Here is a 12,110-nt window from a genome sequence, read left to right on the forward strand (position 1 = left end):
TCATATCATGTCCTACAAACGAGATAAATGGTTATGAAATTTTGGACTGGAATATGAGCTTACTGTACAGTTAGAATAATGTGAAGAAGCTGAGTAGTAATCATTGTTAATGTTCTACGAGTTTGATACAGCATAGATAAAGAATTACAGAAATTAACTGATTGGGATTCATATTCAATGCAAAATGTAGGGCACAAAGTGCTGTCCTTGAGTCTTCCCCTAATCAAAAAGATTTAATTTCCATTTTTAATTTATCTCTACTTAAAAGCTTGCTGGTGTGTTCAGTCAGTTAGTTTGATCTTTGTTACATTATTACAAACCTCACTTGTGTTAGTACAGGAGGAAACCGTAGTACTGTACACAAAAAAAGTGATATTAGAAATGTCACACTGCATAACACCATTCTCACATCTGACCTGGATGGGGACTGAACCCAGGACACAACAAAAGAGAGTCGCATGCATTACCACCAAAATGATAGTGTAATTGCATCCAGAAAGAGGCAGACAGCACCAGTGGAGACATTTTGTGATACGTGAAAGTATTATAACGTGTCAAAGGCCACATCAAGTTAATCATTGAAATTAAATTTGTAACCTTAATAATAGAACTGAGTATTCATAGAACAGAAATAATCTTAAGATAATAGAATTGGTAAAATTTTCAGGCTTTTATGCATTTTTTTTATTCCTGGTTCAGTAATTACAACCCAGAATGTTGTACTCGAGGAGATTTAAAGAAACTGTAGGCTGCAAGACGTCATAACCCTGAAGCTAAGCCGACCACCCAGCGGCGCCGCCATTTTTGTTGATTCAAACCATGTCTGTTTACTCCGTGCTGCTGCTCCCATATATTGCTCCATTATGCCATCCTACACGGCATATAGATGTACCCAGAAGGACAGAACAGATTCTATAACACTCCAGCGGTAAGTGTTAAAGTAGTAATTAAGTTATATCAAGCAGAAGTGCCAGTTTGGTAAAACTGTAGGTACTGCCTTCTTGTCATCCAGTTTCCTCAAAGATATCGTGTGGTAATATGCCCCCACTCCCTGGTGGTGATGGTTAAAACTGGATTATGTATTATGATATATCCACAGTAGTATTACATTGCTTTAAAAACAACATGACCGCTAAACCCGGCCACTGGCTTAAGGAGACTTGAACGAAGGATACGTCATGCCGCCTCCATATATTAAGGCTTCTTGGTTATACAGTACCACCCAGTGCTGTAATGAGGGATACTCGACCATATGTTCTGAATTCTAGTGGGGCTTGTGAACCATTGGGTTGGGTCGGAGGGTGTATTTTTTTTATTACGTAATTGCTTATATAGTATAACACCTGCAGGTTCTGATACCTCCTCGTCATGTAGTGGAAGATTAAAATAAATTCTACGCATCATCTGGGTGTGTTGTAAGAGCTATGAACGAGTTAAATGTAACGAGAGGTGAAATGATTAGCTATTACTGTAGGTTGGGGAATATATTGCCATCTCCCTTGAGAGAAATTGTGAAAAGAGGGACGAAGGATCATGAATTGGAGCGGAAAGAGATTCACTCAACTCCTCCAGTCAGTTTTGGAGGAGGCCAAATGTAAGAAACTAAGACCAACTATCATAAAAACAACCCCAAATTTTTAAGCCAAAGGTTGTACTCTCAGTCTCATACAAATTTACAACTCGGAATATAAATTGATAGGCACTTTGGATTTAATGTCCAAAAGTTCGCGAAAAAGAATATCAAAGGGGCAAAGCATAAATAATGTACATACATGATGTTCTGTAACTAGACCAATGTTCACAGCCCACGTTTGTGCTTTGGTCGCCTCTGCCGCCGCTACAATACGTCGCATCGGGAAGAGAAACTGATAGTCCCCAATGTTTTACTTGGGTACAGTAATTCAAGGAGTACAGCATATTATCATTAGCTACAAACAAAGACAAGGCACATCTGCTACTTGTGGCGGTTGTTGATTCCCTACCTGAACACCGGGCATTATTAATTTGTTTAGTACATATTTGGTTATTCATCTAAATTTTATTGATTTGTATTTGTTATTAATTTGTGATATTTGCTTGATACTGTGTCTATACTTTGTCACAATCATATCTTAAGCTTGACATGCAAAACGGAACCATCCGTTTTTTTTATAACGTCATTAGTCTAAATTTTGTTTATCTTTGCAGCTTGGCTCCTGCTTGAACAAGTCTGTACCCTAAATAGACCTATGCACATCACAAGTCCATAATCACCACTTCTGCACATGGTCGTTCACTCCTGAATTAACTCCTTTTACAGCTAAGTCCTTACCAGGTACAGTAGTTTATGTTAACCGACACTTAGGATGAAGAGTTTGTGAAAGTAGGAGTGAAATAACCAGCGAGTTCAATCTTTTGTGTGTTAGAATTAATCTTCTCAAATTTGTCTACGTAACAAATATAACCCAAACACCATTATAAAACTGGTATATACCCCCAAATAAAAAAAAATCCGGGTGGAAAAGAAACAAACGAGTTAAGTGTAAGCAAATATTCCCGAGAATGCTCATGAACATTGGGTACCCCAGGTAGTGAAGGTTAATAATTTAAACACTACATCAGGTTCAATTTATTAATAATGATTTATTGGTAAGGCACTTTGAGCATTTCGTCGGTGGCGGGTTCCTTAACAAGTTTTATAGTGCGTGACCAAGATCCCACCAGACAAATACCAACTAGATTAATAACATGGACAAAATCCCACCTGCTCTAGATACTAAAAAGTTCTTTGATACTGTTGAATTAAGTGATGATAGTTGAGGTGGGCTATTGTCCTCTGATCATGGTCCATCACAACTCCCTATCTAGTGTACGGTTAAGAAGCCTAGTATGAGTTTTCCACTATTCTCACTCAGATTTTGACAACCAACCTGTCAAAGCTACTCTTCACACCACTAAGGCTACATCTCACACCACCAAGGCTACACAATCAAGGTACACATAATATCATCAAGATAATGGTGCTGGCTACCTATATACGTATGTAAAATTATCTACTGTATACTGTTTACAGGTACAGGGTATATATATTTTGTTTTGTTTAGTATTCTATCACATCAAAGTGCTGTGTTGAACATATGAATAAGAAGTGACCTAAATAAGTTTCACAGAAAACAAAAATCGACGAAAATATCTAATTTTTTGTTCAGCTGAAAGTAATCTCGGGGATTTCTCCAGGCCAAATTGTTAGGGGTTCATTTTGTTTAGTATTTAGTGTTGACTGCATATGAAATCTAATTACATAACTGAATTCGATAATATAGAAGCGTTTGTTTTTACTTAAAATATCACGGTAATGTACAAAGATAAGGAGAATTATGAAATGTTATTTTACTTTTGTGATGGTATGTTATAAATCTTAAAACATACAGTAATTGTAAATTCTAGTAGTAAATCACATTTGTGTGGACCCAAGTAACACAACCAGAATAGATACTGTGCAATGTTTATCCAGTCAAATCTTTTTGTTTTTGTACCTTAAAATTAGTTTTTATCACAGTAATGCATTTCCTTAACCTACAAACATTGGTTATACAATAAACACACTCACAAACTGCTCCTCCCCAAAACACTATACAGAAAGTTTATCACACCATGTTAATAACTACATGCAGTACGTAAACACAATACCAGTGTCGTCTCCAACCTTAACTTGTTGCTTCACTATAATTTGAAGAAAAAAAAAAAATATATATATATAGAAGCGCGGACACACGCCAGATACTAGCTTTAGATATAGGAAATGTATTTTACGTGAAATAAAAGTTATAAAATACTGATGATATTCATGTACAGGTATATCAAAATCATATATTCTACTGTATAGGTTGTGAATAGGATAAACATTGTGCATATCTTAAAAATTCATCTGTTTGAATTATCAAGATATAGGAGAAACTACGATGTGATTTTATTTAATCTAGCTTAAATTAGTCATTCAGTAAAGTTTACTATAAATACAACTCCAAAAAAAGAAAATCAACAAACAAAAAAGATTTGTAACTTTATACGCCATTCCAGTCCGATTGTTTGTTTTCAATATGTTGTTGATGCTTTCTACAGAATTGAATTTTGACTAAAAGAAAGAATCATTTGCCAACTAACTGTATGACAATGCTAAACCTCCTTGTTCTTGATATGACGTCAGCACGGGAAATATTCACATTAACATCAATACACTAAAATTGATTAAATGAATCAGGAATAGTTGTTCCAGGTTAATTACATGTCAATTTTTTTTCACAAATTTCTACGACACAAATAATAAGATAACAAAAAATAGATATAAGTTAATATTAAAGATCTATTAAAACTGGCGAGACTAATCGAGCAGAAAGTCTCCCTCGTACTTGAGTTCATATACCGAGACAAGAGCTCAACCCCGACATACAGTAGCTATCAGCAGACGTCTCCAGTCATATTGACCAATATTTTAAAAATCTTGTTGTATATTCTATATTTTATTGATCTTCATAGAGCTGTTTGCCGCCCTTATATCCTCCTGGCGCTGTTGTTCCCATGTCAAGGAATGGCGGTGGGTGGGTAGGCTGGGTTGAGGGGCGTCATCCCGCCATGGACGGGTGAGGGAGACAGGGATGGGTACATCTGCAACATAAAGAGTACCATCTGTCACATACATCCTCATACGGTCGTAGATATATCATATATTAACCGAGATAAATATATGAAGCTGTGTGACGTTCATTGGTGTAAAATATATTAAAATAAAAAATACAGCTCGGAGAAAACAATAAATAGACAGACACACGACATCTGAGTACGTATTCTAAAGTACTCGTCAGATTTTTAAAGCATAAGACAAAATAAGGGAACATAAACGAGTAAGTTAAATAAAAAGTTTGACGCTCCTCTCCCGGGATAACTGATGTGTAAAAAAGCGCTGCAGACTAATGACTGAAATGACTGGTGTAGAGTAGTGAGGTTTGTGATGAAATGTGGGTACTCGTAGATAAATATTGATAGATTAAACCAAATATAAATAAAACATCAACAGCGTGTGGATGTTGTCAAAGCGATGTTTTTGTTTAGTTTCGAAGTGATTTAGTTCTTGTGGCATGCTGTGTCCATTGTTTGACTTGAGTGGCAAGTTTCTAAGCTGAATGAAACTTTGCGATGTATATTTTTTTCAGTCACTTGAGTTACAACGTACTAGCTTTGTGGTGTATATTTTTTCACATTGTTCATCAACGTCTGAAATTTTTAATAAAATTTTGTCGTGCTTCTGTTGGTTCAGAAACAGACAACACAGAGAGTACAATACATGCATGATATGAAAGCCATCTTTTATCATGCACATGATTACAATGTGCATTACATTGTGTATGAAATATTAAAATTTTAAATTTAAGGTCTTGAGTTTCTGCTCAGATAGACAGCAAGACTGACGTACGAGAAAGATTATTATTATGGGTTTAGCTTTTATGAAATGCACATTTTCATTACATGTTCAATTTGCGAGTGGCGGAAGCTTTGGGTTAATGTTTGAAGATATGCAATTTTTGAAAAGCAAACGACCGAAACTGTTGGCTCGCACCTGTGTGCAATAGCGGAAGCGATAAAGCATATATCCATAAACATAAACACGAGCATAATACAACATCCCTTTCCCAGGAATAGTAATGAATGGAGATCTGATCGTTGAGAGTGTGTGTGTGTGTGTAATAATAATAATTAACTATATTGGAAAAACATGGCAGCGAAAAGGCTGAAAACGTACAGTAAAAAGAGATGTGTGAGTGCATATATGTATTAGTAGTGTGTATGCCTGACTGAGTGTGTGCGCATGGGTGTCGATAAACGAATTTTGATAAACCTTTTCACACAAAATATTTTTTATCGGGGGTTGACTATAAGCTCGCCTTTTGTGTGGTTTGACTCACGTAAGACTTCGACATGCAAACATACCTATGTTTTCATGGGAACTGCATTGGTACAAACGAGAACATAATTATTAGAATACATAATTCCTAATGAAAGCTGCTCAAACTGTTAATAATCAATGTATAGTTTTATGTAGGTTGAGACCTCCAATAACAGGTGCTGTTAGGGGGTGTTTGATCACCTAACCTCTGGGGGGACACCTGTTGTAGCAGCTATTCACTGTTACCTGTATTCTTATGAACCTTTGTTTTGTTTCGCTTTTCATATCACGTTACCTTTATAATTGTATTTAACAAATGAATGTAACTGCAATATAGTTTTTATTTTCATACATACAACACCTCAGACATCAATATGAATACATAACATTTACTATTTCCATTAAGATTACAGAGTCCTGCGTCTTGGATACAGTACCATAGTTACAGTAGTTACTTCGACTACAGATGACCAATTTAGTGTGAGTGTCCAGAGGCAAGAGTTGAACGATTATGGGGTAGGAAGGAGATGAATGAGAAAAATGACCCTAAAGTGTGTATGCTGGTGAGGGTGTCAAACAGGCTAACCTCAACAATCTAAGGGGTCCCTAATGATCAGTAAAACCTCTTTTTTTTTGTAGAAGTAGTCAACAACTTTGCTTCTTCTTCCAGTTTGTTGTTACTCTAAACAGACACAAAGCCAGCAAGCTTCTTAACCTCTAGCCTCACATCAGCCATCATCTCCCTCTTACACATGTGTAACCTACTGTACAATTAATAGTATACTGTAGTTGTATGCGTTAGACCTAACCTAACCTAAATTCCTTCGGACATTCTCAGTGTAGACATGCAACTCACCTGGCCATTATTGGGCTTGACGTTGGTGGTCCACACTTTCTCTTGGTTTTGCCTCTGCTCTAGCGCCTCCAACGCTCTCTTGTTGTTTTCCACGAACTTCTGTAGACCAGGAGTAGAAAAGAAGGTGAGAGGGGGGCTATAAACTCCATTTTTGTAATTAGTCTTATTTTCAAAACTATTCTTAACTACCCAACAGTTGATTACACACAACTTCAAAATACTACACTTAGAGACATAATTATTTCCTGTTAAGATTCGGAAGCTACATGTGAACTTTGGTGTGATATTTGGGTAGTACCACAGCAGAAGGCTAGGAACACAACCACATCACTGACCATGAGACCCTTGCTCATGTAGTAAGGTCGCTGGATGCCGTCGTTCCTCTTGCAGTCCTCACAGAAGCACAAGAACAATGCGTCAATGGTCATCTGCGGGAGAAGCAAGCGTTAGTGTACATCAATTTACTTGGACTGTAGACGTTACACTCGTATGATTCAGCCTCTCTATTTTACAAAGGCAGACACGTTCGGTCATCGGCACGAATTTTTAAGACCTTGTCAGTGATAAGTATATCCTAAACGTGAACTCTATTTCTTAATATCTTTTATCTGAAATATTTAACTTGTTGACTGTGTTCACTTGATTGTTCACAGCGGCTGTATACTCCCACCTGAATTTGTTTTGATTAACCTGTGTATTACTGACTGACCTCGTAGACGGAGATGAAGGCGTGGGCGATTAAGTAGGAGAAGATAGCGACTATGAGGAGCGGCGCCCACACATGAGTCACGTCATCCCTGTTCTGTGGAGGGAAGACACAACACATTATAACCGAGGTTCTCCATAAGGTTGAGAGAACATTGTTGACAATAGTCGTCTGTCTCGAGAGATTTTTTTCGTGTTTATTCATTTTTCTCTAACTCAGATCACTTGAATAACGAGAAGGAAACCTCAGGTATTATTTCTGACATAAATTTGATGTGCTGATTGATGACTGTTTGGTGAGGTAAAAGTCAGGACAATAACCAATAGAGGTGAGTGAGACAAGTGACGTTCAGAGGCCACAAATATCAAAAGTAAGAACACTGGTGGTGAGCTTCGACAGATATTTAGAGATAAGATTAAGAGAATAATTTTCTGGTGACAGCAGCGTGGAGAGAAAAGCGAAGTTTGTATTTAAATGTATTTGGTAAGGAGTGATTTGACACAAGGGATTTATTTCTTTGTTGATTCCGAGAATTTTTGCATTTTTGTTTGTGGGTGCATATGTTTGTGTTCCATGTAAATGAACATACCTCGAACATCAAAATACCAAAGCCTATGGTAGACAGGACGATGGCAAGCTTAGCCAAGAAGAGGACGAAGGCGCCCACTGAGTTGATGGCGACGACTCTTAATGCATTGCTCATGAGGAGGGTGAAGGCCTCTTGCGCCGCTTTGCAGAATCCATAACCGTAGATGGCTGACCAGTACCAAGACAGAAAAAAACTACGTTAATCCCCTTTACCAACATACGTACGTGTAATTAACACTCACTTGGGGGTACTGCACACCCTCCCCGTTCACCTCTCATACTGAGGTGCGTTGTCCGAGCACAGTTAAACAAATCCTACATCAGTTTATTATTATTGCATTATTATTAATATTTTATCGTTATCCTTATTCTTATATTTCGTATTTTTATTGTCATTCTTATTTCTACTACTTTTATATTTTTTTCTTATTTTTATTATTGCCATTATTACTATATTACTATCGTAGTTGGACTTACCTATCTCTATGTAGGCGTTCCTACTGAGAAACTTGAGGAACTTCTCGAAGCACCAGAGACAGCATTGGCAGCACTTAAGCGCCCAAGCACACACCTGGTTGGTACTGTTCATCTGCTTCTGCAGGCTCTGTGAGGAGGAAGGGTCGTGGTTAGGTTAGGTTAAGTGATTAGTTTATTTTTTATTTCAGGAAAGCAGCAAGCTCCTGTGAGTCGGTGTGTGGGGCAAGATCCTCTTCACTTAGCAGAATCTAACTTAATTAAATCCCAAATTAACTAAAGTCTTCCTTAAGTTAATGTAATGAGAACTTTTTAACTTAACGTATACATAAACTGGTGAGGGGCAGAGATAATAGAACACATTGTATAGTAAAGTTCGGTACACAAGGAGGCAGCATGGCCGGTACTGTACTCGACCACTTTCTTTCCCCAACTATAAAGTTAGGTGTCTATTCATTCGACCGCTGCATCCTTTTAAACTTAACCTAGGCTCAATTTTAACCCCAAACCCTAATATGTGCGGACATTAAACTCGCCAGAGACGCCTACCTTGAGGAGAAGGCGAAGGAGCTTAACGAATGCAAGGATAAGGGAACCAAGTGCCAGGGAGCCAAGGTGATAACGGTACATCCTCTTCATGGCTGTCAAGATGGGCCACCCCAGCTGCTGCTTGTTTCTGTCGAGGAGGAGAGATGCACGTTAGCTAGAAATGAGCTCTAGAGAGTTAGTGGATTGAGTTACCTGGAGATGTGCGAGTTACCTGGAGATGTGCGAGTTACCTGGAGAAGTGTGAGTTACCTGGAGAAGTTCGAGTTACCTGGAGAAGTGTGAGTTACCTGGAGGAGTATGAGTTACCTGGAGAATTGTGAGTTGATCGATGAAGTGTGTGATACTAAGTCAAGTGTGAGTAATCGGGTGAAATGAGTTACCAATTGAAGCGTGAGTTACCTGGTAAAGAACCATTGCGCGACGGAGCCAGCGATCGTCACATCTTGGCAGGCGAGGACGAACTGAGTGACCCAGAGGAAGGCGAATATGTGATACCACCGCATGGCCTGAGGAGAGGTCAAAGGTCACACACATTCATTAATAGGGTCAAGTTAGGTCAGGTCTAGTTAGGTGTCAGAAACAAAACGTCCTGAAGAGGGTCAATTTTGGATCAAATATGGTGCATTAAGTGTCAAAAAGAGTCAAACGGTGTCAGAAATAAATTAACTATACCAAAATGCCAGAAATAGGGTCTTTATGTGTCAAAGGATAATTTTATCACTACCGCCTGGGAAGATATTGGAAGCATAATGTATTGTCTAATAGTAGACTCTGCAGCCATATGGCATCAAAAAAATTGTGACCAAGCCCCAGGTTGCTGATCTGACTTTCTGCCTCATTTACACACAGTTGCAGGGTCACAATTGTTTCTCTTACCATTGACAACACAACATACATATATTTTTTGTTTCTCACTTTTGATCTTTTTTATTTTTTTTATTTCTTTATGGTTTTATTATAAAATTTATTCACAATGAATTATTATCATTATTATTATTATTAACCCCCTCCCCCCGAGGCCCCGATGTGGGTCAGTGACCTATGCCTGAGTGGGTTAATCCTCGTAAAAAAAAAACACACACACCTTGACGAAATCGCTCTTCACAAACACGATGCTCTCTTTAAACTTCTTTGGGTCGCCGGAGGTCTCAATGAACAGCCAACCCAGGACCCACACCAGGCACACTAACACCAGCCACAGCAACGTCTGCGAGGGCATCAACACAGTGAGCTGCGTTATTCTAAACATGCAATTTATATATAATACAGAAATACTTTAGGGATATGCATTCAACTGTTATCGGAAAATCAGTTAGATTATTAGGATAAGTAATTACCTAAATCCCAACTTTTTGACCCGAGATCATTTATCACTATGTACTGTACTGTCTCGCCCAAAAGTTTGCTAACTCCCAGCCAGTTATTGCTGCACTGCCTGCTTCAGATGTATGAACTTGAGTCTGTTACTTTGACCCTTTGGATTTATTCGTATTGGTTTCATGTTCTGGTTGGTACCGAGACAGTTTCATACATCTGAAGCAGGCAGTGCAGCAATAGCTGGCTGGGAGAGTTAGCAAATTTTTGGGTGAGACAAAAGTTGCAGGTGAAAAAGAAAGTGTGGCCTACTGTATTGACCACATGAACGTTACTGCCTCGCTAACATGTAATCAATCTATATGTCTTATATCTCTAACATAGTTCAAGATGTTGAGGGACGGGGCCAGGTAGTGTGAGGTGGAGGGTAGCAGCAGGAATCTTACCCACAAGGGCTGCAGGAGTAGGAGGGGCATGGCACCCACGGCTTTACCAGCTTCCTTGAAGAGGGCGATCACCAGCTTGATACGATTCCTCATGGCTATCATCATGATCAGGAACAGCACCTGTCGGGGAATGGGGTGAGGGGGAGTCAAGCACAACGTGACTAATCACTATTGATATAACAATACAATGGTGCTATAGACAAAAACAGTAAAGAAAGGGAGTGTGTACATGAGTGACAACGACTAGTCCTCTGTCTCACCGTGAAGATGGTAACCACGATGGCACTAATCAACAGTGTTGTGGCGGATTTCTGTAACACCTGTATTTCGTAATCTAACTGGCTGTCTTCTTTATCCTTCAACGCCTGGACTTTTTTCTTCTGCAAGTACCAAAATACCCAGAGGGCGACGGTGCCGGCGATGGTGCCCACCACCATGATGAAGACGGACAGCCACACCACCACGGGTGCTAGGAACCTGCACGCACACACGCTGATCAATACTTGCATAAAACCACTATAACTACTGAACTGGTGTTGATCAAACCTACTAGTGTGCTACGTATGCAAACAGTTATTAATATAGCTTACGTTTATTAGAGTATCATTAAAACAAAGAAATATATTTAATACAGTAACTTGAATTTCACAAATGTGTGAAGTTTTCTCTCGGAATTGTTGTCACTAATTCACAAATATACTCGATCAGGTTAACTTATTTATCAGTATTTAAGCTAAGAACTGTCCATTTATGTGCCTCAAGTATATCTATCTATCTATCTATCTATACACAAAAGAAAAATCATAAGGAAACTATAAAGTAAAAATAGAGAATGATAAGTAGAAAGAATAATAGAATCGCTAGAGCAAGAGGCCAGTACTAACTCAGTCATTGGGAGCAGTCTGCGTATGTTGTGAGATCCAGGTACCGTATTAAAACTCAAAGAAACCAATAAGAAGCTACTTTTATCACTGCTTCGTTAGGTTAGGTTTTGAGTGAAAAATAATAAACTAAAGTATTCAGAATAGACGTCGATATTTTGTCCTACGAGAAGGAAATTAAGAAGAGGAAAACAGGAATAAATACAATGATAGAACCTTTAATGATGAACCATGTTTCACTACCCATAAGAAGACCTGGTGATGAAGTGATAGAATAATAGGGAAAAGGTGAATGAGTGAAAATTAATGGTTAATTCTTGGTGCGGCACCAAGTAGGTAAATGGTAGGTAGATAAGTAAAATAAACGAAGAGGAAG

General features: G+C 38.3%; 1 protein-coding gene across 3 annotated transcripts in view; it reads right to left on the bottom strand.

Annotated features, from left to right (window-relative positions):
* Nucleotides 1-2,593: 2,593 nt before the first annotated feature.
* LOC121864163 (choline transporter-like protein 1) overlaps nucleotides 2,594-12,110 on the bottom strand; it is a 31,866-nt gene continuing 22,349 nt past the window's right edge. For 2 of the 3 annotated variants that reach the window (XM_042363143.1, XM_042363144.1), the window contains exons 8-18: nucleotides 11,114-11,330; nucleotides 10,854-10,973; nucleotides 10,178-10,300; nucleotides 9,493-9,599; nucleotides 9,094-9,220; nucleotides 8,548-8,674; nucleotides 8,072-8,238; nucleotides 7,486-7,578; nucleotides 7,112-7,204; nucleotides 6,777-6,875; nucleotides 2,594-4,644 (exon numbers count right to left, since the gene is read on the bottom strand). In XM_042363143.1, the coding sequence (XP_042219077.1) occupies nucleotides 4,561-4,644; nucleotides 6,777-6,875; nucleotides 7,112-7,204; nucleotides 7,486-7,578; nucleotides 8,072-8,238; nucleotides 8,548-8,674; nucleotides 9,094-9,220; nucleotides 9,493-9,599; nucleotides 10,178-10,300; nucleotides 10,854-10,973; nucleotides 11,114-11,330 (1,357 nt within the window). In that variant the 3' untranslated portion in view covers nucleotides 2,594-4,560. Of the gene's footprint in view, nucleotides 4,645-5,964; nucleotides 5,982-6,776; nucleotides 6,876-7,111; nucleotides 7,205-7,485; nucleotides 7,579-8,071; nucleotides 8,239-8,547; nucleotides 8,675-9,093; nucleotides 9,221-9,492; nucleotides 9,600-10,177; nucleotides 10,301-10,853; nucleotides 10,974-11,113; nucleotides 11,331-12,110 lie in introns of all 3 variants that reach the window. The other variant, XM_042363145.1, reaches the window with a different exon arrangement.

Source organism: Homarus americanus, unplaced genomic scaffold, assembly GCF_018991925.1.
Source record: "Homarus americanus isolate GMGI-L3 unplaced genomic scaffold, GMGI_Hamer_2.0 scaffold26351, whole genome shotgun sequence".
Taxonomy (NCBI): Eukaryota; Metazoa; Arthropoda; class Malacostraca; order Decapoda; family Nephropidae; genus Homarus; species Homarus americanus.